The sequence below is a fragment of the Coregonus clupeaformis genome, chromosome 23 (genome assembly GCF_020615455.1).
Source record: "Coregonus clupeaformis isolate EN_2021a chromosome 23, ASM2061545v1, whole genome shotgun sequence".
NCBI lineage: Eukaryota > Metazoa > Chordata > Actinopteri > Salmoniformes > Salmonidae > Coregonus > Coregonus clupeaformis.
The window spans coordinates 4,391,315-4,406,698 of NC_059214.1; the positions used below are offsets into that span (position 1 = coordinate 4,391,315).

At 46.3% G+C, this 15,384-nt stretch overlaps 1 protein-coding gene across 2 annotated transcripts in view; it reads left to right on the forward strand.

Annotated features, from left to right (window-relative positions):
- Positions 1-15,384, forward strand: part of LOC121536491 (collagen alpha-1(IV) chain) — an 83,264-nt gene that overhangs the window by 51,825 nt on the left and 16,055 nt on the right. For both annotated transcript variants that reach the window (XM_041843807.2, XM_041843808.2), the window contains 11 exons: positions 127-216; positions 337-489; positions 1,812-1,910; positions 2,154-2,243; positions 2,368-2,507; positions 2,736-2,862; positions 3,261-3,341; positions 3,511-3,609; positions 3,875-4,111; positions 4,262-4,395; positions 4,566-4,638. In XM_041843807.2, coding sequence (XP_041699741.1) covers positions 127-216; positions 337-489; positions 1,812-1,910; positions 2,154-2,243; positions 2,368-2,507; positions 2,736-2,862; positions 3,261-3,341; positions 3,511-3,609; positions 3,875-4,111; positions 4,262-4,395; positions 4,566-4,638 — 1,323 coding nt within the window. The remainder of the gene's footprint in view (positions 1-126; positions 217-336; positions 490-1,811; positions 1,911-2,153; positions 2,244-2,367; positions 2,508-2,735; positions 2,863-3,260; positions 3,342-3,510; positions 3,610-3,874; positions 4,112-4,261; positions 4,396-4,565; positions 4,639-15,384) is intronic.

Genomic DNA, 15,384 nt, shown 5'->3' on the forward strand with positions numbered 1-15,384 from the left:
TCTGGGTTAATTTTTGTTGAATTGAATGAGAATTTTGTGAATTTGATAACCTTCAATACTTTGTGATGTATACATATCCAATATTTTCCTATTCTATTTATTTGTTGATGTGTGTTTGTTCCCCAGGCCTCAAGGGAGCGATGGGAGTCATGGGAATGCCTGGAACACCAGGATATCAGGGTTCTGCTGGGAACCCTGGAACTACTGGACAGAGAGGTGGGTAGAGTAGAACTGCTGCCTTTGCACTGCTGCCGCTGTACTACCAGACTACCCATCAGTGTGTTTTACACAACTATACTATAGCATCTCAAACCACTCATCTCTTCTCTCTCTCAGGCAACCCTGGTGTCTCTGGACCTAAGGGGGAGTTCGGTGAGCCTGGACCCAAAGGAGAGAGGGGAGAGCCGGGTCTGCAGGGTCGTCCTGGCAACATGACTGACGTGGACATGGAGCACATGAAGGGAGAGAAAGGAGACAGTGGAGACCCAGGTATACAACATGAACATGCCCCATCCTACTGCACTGTATCCTACACTCTTAGAAAAAAGGGTTCCAAATGGGTTCTTCAGCTGTTCCCATAGGAGAACCCTTTTTGGTTCCAGGTATAACTTTTTTGGGTTCCATGTAGAACCCTCTGTGGAAAGGGTTCTACATGGAACCAAAAGGGTTCTACCTGGAACCAAATAGGGTTCTTCAAATAGTTATCCTATGGGGACAGCCGAATAACCCTTTTAGGTTCTAGATAGCACCTCTTTTAAGAGTGTACACCCTACTGTACTGTGTCCTATACCCTACTGCACTGTGTCCTAAACCATACTGCACTGTGTCCTAGACCCTACTGCACTGTATCCTAAACCCTACTGCACTGTGTCCTAAACCCTACTGCACTGTGTCCTAAACCCTACTGCACTGTGTCCTAAACCCTACTGCACTGTGTCCTAGACCCTACTGCACTGTGTCCTAGACCCTATTGCACTGTGTCCTAAACCCTACTGCACTGTATCCTACACCCTACTGCACTGTGTCCTAGACCCTACTGCACTGTGTCCTAGACCCTACTGCACTGTATCCTAGACCCTACTGCACTGTGTCCTATCCCCTACTGCACTGTGTCCTAGACCCTACTGCACTGTATCCTAGACCCTACTGCACTGTGTCCTAGACCCTACTGCACTGTATCCTAGACCCTACTGCACTGTATCCTAGACCCTACTGCACTGTGTCCTAAACCCTACTGCACTGTGTCCTAAACCCTACTGCACTGTGTCCTAGACCCTACTGCACTGTATCCAACATCCCACACCCTATTGCACTGTATCCTACAACCTACTGTACTGTATCCTACACCCTACTGCACTGTATCCTACATCCTACTTTACTGTATCCTACACCTACATCCTATTGCACTGTATCCTACATCCTACTGCACTGTATCCTACATCCTACATTCTACTGCACTGCATCCGACATCTTACTGCACTGTGGTCCTCTGTAGGTCAGCTGGTAGAGCACGGCGCTTGTAACGCCAAGGTAGTGGGTTCGATCCCCGGGACCACCCATACACAAAAAAAAAATATATATATATATAATGTATGCACGCATGACTGTAAGTCGCTTTGGATAAAAGCGTGTGCTAAATGGCATATTATTACATCCTACTTCACTGTATCCTTTATCTTACTGCACTGTATCCTACATACTTCTGCACTGTATCCTACATCCTACTGCGCTGTATGTCTTTGTCAGATGGTCTGTTTCAAACAGGAACTGTGAATCGTTTAGGTACGCTAAATCCCACTTTTTCCCATTAGGTGACCCTGGACACACTGGAGAGAAGGGTTATCCAGGACAGGCCGGAGTACCTGGTATGCCAGGAAAGCATGGAGAGCCCGGTACTCCTGGTCAGCCAGGTTAGTCACCTGTGTAGGCTTCGCCACACCCCTCTATTTATTGTAAATGTCCCACACATAGAAAGGAATTAGAGTAATTGAATAGGATCTCAATGGTTACAAACCTGTATACTACCCAGTATGTATTGGTCATGTATGTATTGGTCTTGCACAATATATGATATGCTAGTGGGTAGTATTTGGGACAGTCAATGTGATGATAAAATTACACCCTCCTTAAAGGTTATGAATATTGGTTCTCAGGTGAGAAAGGAGACACAGGTGTTCCTGGAGAGCCCGGCAGTACTGGGTATCCTGGAAACAAAGGAAGCATTGGAGAAATGGGATACCCAGGTAAGAAAACAACACACAATCCACTCACTGAGAGGAACAGACATCATCCTTTAAATCGAACATCCGCTGTGGTGCGGTTCTGGTTAGACTGGTTCTAACTGGATTCTCGTGTATGGTTCTACAGGTTCTGTGGGTCCGAAGGGTGCTAAAGGCGTTGTGGGCACAACGGGTCACCCAGGGTTTCGGGGTACAGAGGGGGTGAAAGGAGACAAGGGAACAGCCGGTTTGCCAGGTGTCGGAGTGCCAGGACCCCCTGGAGAGAAGGTAAGTCAGATCCACTTTTAGTCTCCCAGAGAGCTGGCTCCATTAAAGTTTCACACAACCAAGGTTTGTTGTTTGTGTCTTCATGGATGGTGCTAGCTAACTTCAGTATATCATTTTTTTCATTGCAATTACACCACTAACTGTCTCTCTTTTTCAATCAATACACTGTATCTACCATTTCCCCCTCATTTTCCCCCCTCTATCCCTCTATTTTTCTCTCACTCTCAGGGTCAGTCGGGTCTGCCTGGTTTCCCTGGTAACGCAGGAGAGAAGGGTCAGAAGGGGGGAATGGGAGTCCCCGGGATGCCAGGAACACCAGGAACCAAGGGAGACACCGGTTACATTGGTCACCCAGGTGAGGGTCCGGTCTCCACGATGACAACTGCCCCTACTTTGACCTGACTGATTGATTTATTGAATTTGGGGTTTAAAAAGACAAGACAAGACTAGAATACATGTTGGCCCAGGGAATAACACTTGAAAGCATTATTTCCTATATTGACCAGGTATTCTCAATCATCTCACAAACCCAGGGACATGTATTTTTGCTTGGCAACCTCTAGTAATAATAATATGCCATTTAGCAGATGCTTTTTTCCAAAGCGACTTACAGTCATGTGTGCATAAATTTTTTACGTATGGTTGGTCCCGGGAATCGAACCCACTACCCTGGCGTTACAAGCGCCATGCTCTACCAATTGAGCTACAGAGGACCACAAAAGTCTAACCGAAGGTGTGTGCTGTGTTGTGCAGGTCAGCCGGGTCGGCCAGGAGAGAAGGGTGTCGGTGGGCTGCCCGGGTCAACAGGAGAGCCAGGTCAAACAGGTCGACCAGGTAAGGAACGCATGGAGCACAGTAACAATGCCCCAGGTGCCATTGGTTTCTGTTAATGCAGTATGACAGCTAGTCATGAAGCTTGGACTAATTTCCCAAGTGTACATACTGTAGCTACTGTACCACAGCGGGTCAAGACACACACTCAGGTAACCCTATTGTATCCCAGGTGAGCCTGGTCTGCAGGGTCCCCCAGGTCCGACTGGAGAGAAAGGAGAGTCAGGAGTGGACGGCATTCCTGGATCATCAGGAGACAGAGGAGACCAAGGTGAGTGACCTCTCCTGACCTTTAACATACAGTCAGGTATGTTAATCAGCCTATAAACCACTTGTAAACCACATGCTTATATTATATTTCTATTATTAGCCCAACTCTTGACCATGTCTCAAAATCAACTCATGCACTGTGCATCTAAACAGCTAACAAACAGCAGAGGCAGACCTTAAGAGTTCAGCAGGTGACGTTTTTCCATCAGTTGCCTGGAGTTTGATTAACTCCGTTCTCTGTGTTTGTGTCTATGTCCCTCCTATAGGTTTACCCGGCAGGGGCTTCCCAGGAATACCGGGGTCGTCTGGGGTTAAAGGTGATAAGGGCAGTCCAGGTTTCCCAGGTTCCCCAGGTATCCCGGGTATCCCAGGGACCAGGGGAGAGAAGGGTACGCCAGGCTTCCAGGGCTCCCAGGGCCAGCCAGGAGAACAGGGTCACCAAGGACCTGCCATGGAGGGGCCCAAAGGAGACCAAGGAGTGCCAGGAAAGCCCGGAGAACCAGGTACTGTATACTGCACACCTGTCCTGCTTGATTGTACATTTTGAATCATATAATCCACTGGTTCTCATTCTCCTTCCTTTATCCTCATCTTCTCATCCCCCTCTATCCCTCTCTCCCTCCATCCTCCTCTTCTTCTCCTCCTCTCAACAGGTACCAGTGGTGTACCAGGTCCTGCTGGTGTTCCCGGCAGCGCGGCGGGGAAGGGAGACAAGGGAGATCAGGGTGGACCAGGAGTACAGGGCGAGCAGGGCTTAAAGGGAGAAAGAGGATACTCTGGACTTCCTGTAGGTCACTTCCGGTTGCTCCCTGACTGACCCATGTGTGATGTCATGACAGTCTAGTCTGTTTATCATGACACGTGACTAGTATCCACCATCTGACTTGTGTATGTGTGTGTATATGTGTGTGTGTGTGTGTATATGTGTGTGTGTGTGTATATGTGTGTGTGTTACAGGGGCAATCAGGCCTTCCAGGTGTTGATGGACTGAAGGGAGAGATGGGACTGCAGGGTGTGCCTGGTTTCCCAGGTGAGTGGTGCAGATAATTTAGACAGTGTACAAAGTGTCCTTTTATCTTATTACCAGAGGAGGCTGGTGGGGGGAGTTATAGGAGGACAGGCTCATTGTAATGGCTGGAATGGAATAAATGGGATGGTATCATACCAGTGGCAGCCTCTAATTGGGGGGTATATAAAGCGTTCTGTGCATTTGAACAACAGCATAAATACACCTATTTCACTTTTGTGTGTCAAAAACTGAATGACCACTGTTGCACATGCTGCCACTGTTTTGAACAGATTAGATTATACTATTTAGAATGAGCAGCCAGCTCACGAATGAACGAGTGCAACAGGGACAACACAACAAGCATGCAGATTTAATAAGTGAAAACAAATTATCTAACTGGGGATAGCTAGCTAACATAATGTCACAAAGCATGATGCGCTAGCCAGTTAATTTTCATTCTGAAATTACTTCATATTTCAGAGTTAGACAGATATTAGTTTAGCATGGGAGCTAACTAGCTAGCAATCTACCAGCTAGATATAGCTAGCTAGCTGCTTATCTAAGGTAGACAACTGGTTAATTTGACCCAAAAAGTTACCAAACTTATTCTCAAAATTACTGTAGCTGGCTAATTATGACAAAGATGCCGCCGGGGGAGATGGCTGCCATTTTACGACCCCCAAACCAATTGTGCTATTATGTGTGTTTTTTCGCGTTATTTGTAATTTATTCTGTACATAATGTTTCTGCCACCGTCTCTTATGACCAAAAATAGCTTTTGGATATCAGGACAGTGATACTGACCTCGTATTGGACAAAGATTTTTTCTTCAACGAGTCGGATGCGAAGGATATTCTACAGACACCGACAACGCCCAAATCCCGGTCATTCGAATGAGAAAGAGACAGAGATATCGTGGACGTAGGTCGGGGTGCCTTGTAAGGATCCTACGGCGAGCAAGTCATCTGCCTCTTCCATCAGTCCTATTAGCCAACGTACAATCATTGAAAAACAAAATGGACGACCTACGATCACAGATATCCTACCAACGGGACATTAAAAACTGTAATATCTTATGTTCCACCGAGTCATGGCTGAACGACGACATGGATAACATACAGCTGGCGGGATATATGATACATCGGCAGGATAGAACGTCTGACTCCGGTTAGACAAGGGGTGGAGGTCTGTGTATATTTGTAAACAACAGCTGGTGCACGAAATCTAATATTAAGGAAGTATCAAAGTTTTGCTCACCTGAGGTAGAGTATCTCATGATAAGCTGTAGACCATACTATTTACCAAGAGAGTTTTCATCTATATTTTTCATAGCTGTCTATTTACCACCACAAACCGATGCTGGCACGAAGACTGCACTCAATGAGCTGTATAAGGCCATAAGCAAACAGGAAAACACTCATCCAGAGGCAGCGCTCCTAGTGGCCGGCGACTTTAATGCAGGGAAACTTAAATCCGTTCTACCTAATTTCTACCAGCATGTTAAATGTGCAACCACCTTTACTCCACACACAGAGACGCATACAAAGCTCTCCCTCGCCCTCCATTTGGCAAATCTGTTCAAATATTTTTTATTGAAAACACACAAGAATGGTGTATAGGTATGAAAGACATGTGTACAGTTCTTATCTAAACATAAGAGAGCAGACATGAACAACAAGACCCAGAGTTCTGGACACAAAACAAATATTACAAAACACGACATACAGAACAGGGACAGTAGAAAGAAAAAGGGTAGATGTAACCCCCCACTTATACCCCACTTATACCCCCCTTTATCCCCCCCCCCCCTATTCCACCCTATTCCCCTCCCGACTGCTCGAGTGTCGGGGCCAGCACACGCTGCCCAAAGGTAGATTACAATATGACAATTGAGAGTGCGTTAAAAAGTACAAATTCACAGCACCGACTGGTCCAGGTAAGAGAGGAAAGGCTGCCAGATTTGATCAAATGTTGATAATTTATTGTTCAGAATATATCTAATTCTTGCTAAGTGTACAGTTTTTGCCACTTCGCTGAGCCATAATTTGGTAGAGGGCGCTTCCCTCCTTTTCCAAAACAACAAGATTAATTTTTTTGCCGAAATGAGACTGTAAGAGATGAGTTGTTTTTGGGAGTTGGTTAATCCGTTTAGGGAATCGGACACTCCCAGGATTATCAGAAGCGGGTCTGGGTCTATTGAAGTCTCCAGAACTTCAGAGAGGACCCCAAATATTCCACACCAATAACCATACAGACTAGAGCATAGGGCAAAGCAGTGGAGTAGTGTACCCTGCTCAGCCTGACATTTATCACACATAGGGGATGTATCAGGTAATATCCTATGCAGTTTAGTTTTGGAATAGTGTAATCTTTGTAATACCTTAAATTGTATGAGACGATGTCTGGAGTTAATGGAGCAGGTGTGGATATACTCCAAGCTATCCTCCCAGTCTGCCACCGAAATATCAGTCCCTAGTTCTTCCTCCCATTTTGCCTTAATGGCATCTGTAGAGGGTGCGCTAACAGATTGAAAAGCGTCATATAGACGAGATATCAGTTTGTCTGAGGTGGGGCATATTTTTATGCATCCGTCAAACATGGAAGGTTTAGCATTCTCAATAGTTGGGAGGTGTTTTCTAACATAGTCTCTAATTTGTAGGTATCTGAAAAAGTTACTTCTGGGAAGGTTATAAGTTTCCCTCAGCGCTTCAAAGGAAGCAAAGGTCCCTCCTATATATAAATCCCATATGGTACTTATCCCCAACTCTCCCCATCGCTCAAAGGTGTTATCAAGGTTAGAGGGGGCAAAGGAGGGATTCCTGGCAACAGGGAGCATGAATGATATTGGTCTAAGCTCAAAGTGGACTTTAATTTGCTTCCAGATTCGGACTGTGCTATGTATAATAGGATTGTTATGGTAAAGTGACATCTCCAGATTAACAGGTGACAAAATCACGGCACCAATAGAGAAGGGGTGACACTCCTCCCGCTCCATGCTAAGCCAGCTGGATGGCGGGGTTGCGTCATCCAGCAAAAACGTAACAGCGCGGAGGTTAGCGGCCCAATAGTAAAATATACTATTTGGGAGAGACAATCCTCCTTCCATCTTGGATTTACATAGGTGTTTTTTACCTATCCTGTGTGTTTTATAATCCCAGATGAAAGGATTGATAATAGAGTCCAGTTGTTTATGAAATGATTTAGGTATGAATACTGGGATGTTCTGGTATAGGTAGAGCAGTTGTGGGAGGAAGACCATTTTGATGGCATTAATTCTTCCGAGCAGAGAAATTGGGAGAGTTCTCCAAAACTGTATGTTTGCCTTGAGATTTTGCATCAGAGAAGGGAAATTCTCTTTAAATAGTAAGGAGTATTGTTTGGTAACTACAATTCCAAGGTAGATAAATTTTTCTGAAGATAACTTAACTGGAAGATGTTCTAGCCAGGAGGTGTTTTGCAACCGTATGGGCATTAATTCACTCTTGTTCCAATTTATTCTGTATCCCGAGAAGGTACCAAACAAATTAATCACCTCAAGAATAGCTGGAATACTAGCTTGGGGAAATCTTATTTAGAGTATCTTTAGTATTATAGCCGTGTATTGCTGAATGAGATCTGATCGCTTGAGCGAGAGGTTCAATAATTAGGGCGAAGAGCATAGGCGACAGCGCACAACCCTGCCTTGTCCCTCTGTGAAGGTTAAATCGGAGCGACATTGATTGGTTAGTGAGTATTCTCGCACAGGGGTTCCTATATAAAAGCTGGATCCAATTTATGAACCCATCTCCAATATTAAATTTATGTAGGACCTTGAATAGATAGGGCCACTCAACTTGGTCAAAGGCCTTTTCGGCGTCAAGAGATATAACGGCAAGGTCCACGTTAGGTAACCTCTGAGAATACATAATGTTGAAGAGGCGCCTGAGATTGAAGAATGAGTTTCTATTAGGGATAAAGCCGGTCTGGTCCGAATGGACCAATTTGCCAATTAAAGTGCTAAGCCTGTTAGCCAGAGTTTTTGCTAAAATCTTTTGGTCTGTATTAAGGAGGGATATTGGTCTGTATGACCCTACCTCTTCCGGATCTTTACCCTTCTTATGTATAACTGTAATAAACGCCTCATCCAAAGTAGATGGGAGAGCTCCATCCTCATTGGCCCGAACCAACATTTTGTGCAGGTAGGGAGATAGCATGTTGCTGAATGTTTTATAGAATTCACCAGGGTATCCATCTGGGCCCGGGGTCTTGCCACTCTTTAGAGATTTAATTGTTTCTCTAATTTCTTCAAGAGATATTTCCTTATTCAGGAAGTTAGAGTCTTCCTGGTTCAGGGCAGGAAGATTACAGTCCTCCAAAAAGTTTTGCATAATTAAGGAGTTGGATCCGCTTTAGATGTATATAGAGTCTCATAAAACTGACGGAATCTGTCATTGATGTCTTTGGGGGAGGAGAGTAATTCCCCAGATGCAGATTTAACTTTGTGAATCATTCGGTCACTCACGTTTTTTCGAAGTTGTCTGGCGAGTAATTTGTGTGGTTTGTCACCAAACTCATAATATTTTTGCTTGGCATAGAGAAAAGATTTAGCAATTTTAGCCGAGAGGATCTGATTGTATTTAAATTTTAAAGACATAATTTGTTTATGTTTCTCCATAGATGGATGTCTAGCATTCTCCCTATCCAGTAAGTGAATTTGTCCCTCCAGTTCTACCAATTTTTTCTGTTTTGCCTACTCCTGGCAGTCTGAAAGGAGATGATACAGCCTCTCAAATAAGCCTTCAGCGTTTCCCACAATAATGCTGGGGAAGTCTCTGTGTTGTCGTTGGTATCAAAGAAAAATGTAATTTGGTCTTTAAGATGTTCACAGAATGTTGGTTCTGTGAGGAGCTGAGGATTCAACCTCCAGACCCTCTCGTTTGAGTACGATGTCACCCAATCTCAGGGAGAAGGTGAGTGGACTGTGGTCAGAGATTATAATATCATGATATCTCACATTACAGGTATAGGGGAGTAGTTTAGCATCAACCAAAAAGTAGTCAATTCGAGTATATACATTGTGAACATGAGAGTAAAAAGAGTATTCCCTACCCGTAGGATTAGAGATCCTCCATATATCAAATAGGTTAGAATTTTTTATGTAGGTATTCAAGAATTCGCTTGAATAGGAGGTAGGGGTTCGCCGGGTAGAGGATCTATCCAAATATTGGTCTAGTACACAGTTAAGGTCCCCTCCAATGACCAGATTAGTATGGGAGATATCTGGAATCAGGGCAAGGACTCTTTTGAAAAAAGAGCGGTTATCAATGTTTGGCCCATAGATATTTAGTAGAGTTACAGAAGTAGAATGGATCTCTCCTATTACGATCACATAACGACCCTCTTTATCCACAATAGTGGTTTTATGTAGAAAGGGAATTCCTTTCCGTACCAGAATCGCTGTGCCTCTCGTTTTGGCAGAGAAGTTAGAGTGATACACTTGTCCCACCCACTTACATTTAAGTCTGTTATGAGATTTGTTTTTCAGATGGGTTTCTTGCAAAAATATAATATCAGACAAAAGTGCTTTCAAGTGGGCTAGGACCCTGCCTCTCTTAATTGGTTCGTTTAAACCCTTGACATTCCAGGAAGTGAATGTAAGTCCCGCCCTCCTCTCATTTGTAGTTCCTATGATGGCCTGCATAACATGTAACTCACTAAAAAGGTAAGAAAGCGCACCAAACCATCACGATCAGCATATGTAGCACCTACACCCGAGCAGTATCCAACCCACCCCTCCCCCCGCAAGCACCTTTACTCTCCACCCTGTTCCCCTACTTTCCCCAACCTTTACCCCCCCCATCAACCCACATTTACAGGCATACACATATAGGACAGAAAAAAATATGAAATAAAAATAACAAACACAATGTCTGGCCGATGCCAAAAAAGCACGGCGCGACCTCGAACAAGAGGTAAAACACAAATAAAATCCCAACTATGCGCTCACCTCTCACTATCCTAGAACTTCTACTAACATATGAACTGAGGAGGCTCCCGCACTTAAAGTGTTCAATTAGCATCTAATAAACCTAAACAGAATAAGTTGCAACTTAAACATATTGCGCACTTAAGGTTAATCTTGGGTCAATCCCTGAGATAAGCAAGATGTATCATCACAAGATTCTATTGCTAAGCAATGCCGGTCTAAACATAAACCATCAGTAACCGACATAGACAGCAGTACAGTTACATATTGTGGGTTAGGAGAAGGGAACAAGGATTTTGATAAATTGAACGTACCCCCCAATCAAAAAAATAACAAAGTAAATAAAAATGTAAAAAAATAAAAAATGTAAAAATAATAATAATAATAATAAATTATTTTCAAATAATTTAAAAAAATTGTGATTTATATATACATATGTGCACACATACACATATACACATCCACACACACACACACACACATACATACATGTGCATACCTACATACATACACACACACACACACATACGTATATATATACGCACACACACACACATATACACACGTATACACGCACACATACATACACACACCCAAAAAAATATATACATATAAAATAAATATTCTTAACCCTCCCGTTGTCCTAGGGTCAAAATGACCCGCCACTGTGTTGAACCAACTTCATTAAATTGTTATATTTTTGGGATCATTTGTGAGAAGGAGGCAGTGAGACTTTAAAGAAAGTATCACTGCCTCCTTCTCACAAATGATCCAAAAAACATAAAAATTTAATGAAGTTGGTTCAACACAGTGGCGGGTCATTTTGACCCTAGGACAACGGGAGGGTTAAATATATACAGATACATACACACGCATACACACATACATCCATACACACACATCTACATACACAAACATGCATACCCCAGAATAATCATCTATACAAATTTAAAATATACACATACATAATACTAAAATGCTAAGAGAAAATAATAATAAAGTACAAATTATTATTATTATATGTACGCACAGGAATAATGTAAGAATTGAAAAATAAATAACGAAACAAAACAAAAAATGGGGGAATATAAGTATATCCATCCGAAAGTGTCAGTGATCCGACCTGGAAGGCCTCCCAAACAGGCATCGCTCTAAACCCAGTCGGAATGAAAGTGAATTTAACGTTAAGTGAGAGCTCTGACCGCCCTCCATTGGTCAGCTCATCGTATTACATGATCGGTAGCCCTTGCTGAGACCGTTTAATACGGTTTCACCCGTTATGGTATGGTATGGTATGGATTCGAGTCCGTGAGCAGACCTTAACACACAATGACAAGGCACTCTAACCTGTACGGGGGATTGGTGTATATTCCCGGACAAACTTCTCTGCGTCCAGAACCGAGGAGAGCCAGATCTTCTCCCCGGAAGGCGGGGTAATTCTTAGTCTTGCAGAGTTTGTAGAGTTTGGTCATGACATCTCTGTAGCCAGCGCGGTGCTTTGCCACATCGGGCGCATAGTCCTCATAGACACGAAAAGGGGTGCCCTTTATGTAACAGGTTGCCCCTCATTCGAGCCTCGCGCAGGATAAGATCCTTGGTCTTGAAACTGTGACAACAGATGATTACTGGGCGAGGACGCTGGCCCGGTCCAGGCACTGGGACAAGGGCGCGATGTGCGGTCCAGTAGGGGATCCGAACGCCAAAACATCCGGTCCCATTGCATCCTTCAGTAGCTTGGCGAAGAAGTCGGTGGGGCGAGAGCCCGCCACCACCCCTTCTGCCAGACCCACAACGCGAAGGTTATGACGCCTGGATCTGCCCTCCAGGTCGACCACTTTCACAGAAAGCCTCTGCACATTATCCTGCAATGACGTGCATAGCTTCTCTAACTCGTCGATCCTACCAGCGTTGAATTCAGAAGCTTTCTCAAGGTCCACAATACTCTGGCCCTGCGAAGCGACCGTTTGAATGGTGCTCTCGATTTTAGTGTCCAGTTCAGCAATAGTAGCCTTAAGATCCTCCGCTATAGCAACACGTAGTTCTCCCAAAGCCCGGGTAAGTTCTGTAAGTGTCACGTTGTTACCTGTGCCTTCCGCCATGTTTGTCTCGTTGTTTGGTGGGGAGTAGGCCTCTGATGTATTAGGCTTGGTGGGGGACTCAGGTGCAGAGACGGACACACGGACAACAGAGGGTGAATTAGGATGTCGTTTATTCAGCGTGAATTGGCAGAGAGACACAGTTCAGGGTGGAATAGCTTCAGACCGGGGTAGGAGCTGAGTGGGGGGGAGAGCCAGTAGTCCGGAGAGCTGGATGACGAGGATATCAGACAACAGATGAGCAGGTTGCGGCGTGGGAATGGCAGGTAGGCAGGCAGCAGGAACAGACGGGATCTGGTCGAAGGAGAGACAGGTTACAAAACGTGGCAGAAACAACTATAATGCTGAGATAGTAACAACTAGACTGAGATTGCTGTACGGGGCCAAGTTACCACAGGTAGTGTAGGAACGAACTGGCGCTGGAGAGGTGTCCAGCCCGGGTAGATAACTGCTGGTTGATTGATGACAATGAGCCGCAGCTGGAAGTAACGGAGCATGAGAGAGAATGGCCACGCCCCTGACCTAGATCCTCTGACTGGGCTGCACAGCAGGGGGAGACAGACACAGACAACACACACACACAGGGGAAAAAGGAAAAGGGAAACAAGCGGGAACCGGACCAACAGTGCCGAACCGTAACAGTACCCCCCCCTCAACGGGCGCCACCCGGCGACCCACCCGGCTTGTCAGGGTGGTCCCTATGGAAGTCAGCCACCAGCTGCGGATCCAGTATAAATCGTCGGGGGAATCCAGGACCTCTCCTCGGGACCGTATCCCTCCCAGTCCACCAGGTACTGAAGCCCTCTACCACGCCTCCGGACGTCCAGCAGTCTCCGCACCGTGTAGGCTGGATGGTCGTCAATAATACGCGGTGGCGGAGGGGGATCCACAGGCGGACACAAAGGGCTGGAGGAGACCAGCTTCAGCTGGGACACGTGAAATGTAGGATGGACTCTCATGGCCTGGGGAAGCTTCAACCGAACAGCCGAAGGGTTGATGATGGAGTCGATCTCGAAAGGACCCAAATACCGGGGCGACAGCTTACGGGAGTCAGTGCGCAGGGGGATGTTGCTGGAGGAGAGCCAGACTCGCTGACCAGGCTGGAACTGGGGAGCGACTACCCTGTGCCTGTCCGCCACCCTCTTGTTACGCTCTGCTGTCCGTAGAAGGGCCTCCCGGGTGTCCACCCACACCTTGCGGCAGCGACGAAGGTTATCCTGAACTGACGGGACGGCTAACTCCTTTTCTTGAGACGGGAACAATGGCGGTTGGTACCCCAAAGCCGCCTCAAAAGGTGAGAGGCCGGTGGCAGATGAGGTGAGGGAATTGTGGGCATATTCGACCCACGGGAGATGTTTGGCCCAGGTGGACGGGTTCTGGGATGTCACACAGCGTAGAGCAGCCTCCAGGTCCTGATTGGTCCTCTCAGTCTGGCCATTGGACTGGGGATGGAAACCTGATGAGAGACTGACAGAGGCACCCAGAGCCGAACAAAACTCCTTCCATACCCGAGAAATGAACTGTGGACCTCTATCGGACACTATGTCCACAGGTATTCCATGGGGACGGAATACATGTAGGACAAAGAGGTCGGCTGTCTCACTGGCAGACGGTAATTTTGGTAATGCAACAAAATGGGCAGATTTAGAGAATCTGTCCACGATGGTGAGTATGGTGTCATTACCCTCAGACATAGGAAGTCCAGTGACGAAGTCCAAGGCCACGTGAGACCAAGGACGACTCGGGACTGGGAGAGGCCGCAGCAGGCCCGAAGGAGCCCTGTGGGAAGCCTTATTTTGGGCACAGATGGAACAGGCCGCCACGTACTCCCGGACGTCAGCCTCGGCGGATGGCCACCAAAAGTGCCTCTTAAGTAGCGACAGTGTACGGTTCATACCAGGGTGGCAGGAGAATCGTGAGGTGTGGATCCAGTTGAGCACTTGCGGCCGCACGGCTGCGGGAACATAGAGAAGGTCGGGGGCCATCGGCCGGTCCAGGTTCCAACTCTTGTGCCCGATCGGACGAGGGACTCGATTTCCCAGTGAACAGCCGCCACCAAACAGGAAGCGGGCAGAACAGGTTCAGGATTGCTGAAGTCTTCATTGTCTGTAAACTGGCGAGAGAGAGCATCAGGCTTGACATTACGTGTGCCAGGACGATATGTTAAAATAAACTTGAACCTGCTGAAGAACAGAGCCCATCTGGCCTGACGGGAGTTCAGCCTCTTGGATGACTGGATGTAAGCCAGGTTCTTGTGGTCTGTCCAGACTATGAAGGGTTGCTCTGCTCCGTCTAGCCAGTGCCTCCACTCCTCCAACGCCAACTTGACAGCAAGCAACTCCCGGTTACCCACGTCGTAGTTCTTCTCAGCAGGGGTCAATCTCCTGGAGAAAAAGGCCACAGGATGGAGCTTCTGGTCCGTGGGGAACGTTGTGACAGGACTGCCCCCACCCCCGAATCAGAGGCGTCCACTTCCACAATAAACTGCAAACTAGTGTCTGGATGAATAAGAACAGGTGAGGTGGTGAACAGTTCCTTCAATGTACTCACAGCTGACTCGGCCTCAGGCGTCCACAGGAATGGCACCTTAGGGGAGGTGAGCTTGGTCAGGGGGCAACCACTCGGCTGAAACCCCTGATGAAGCGGCGGTAGAAGTTGGCGAAGCCCAGGAAGCGTTGTAGCTGCTTCCGAGACGTGGGTGTGGGC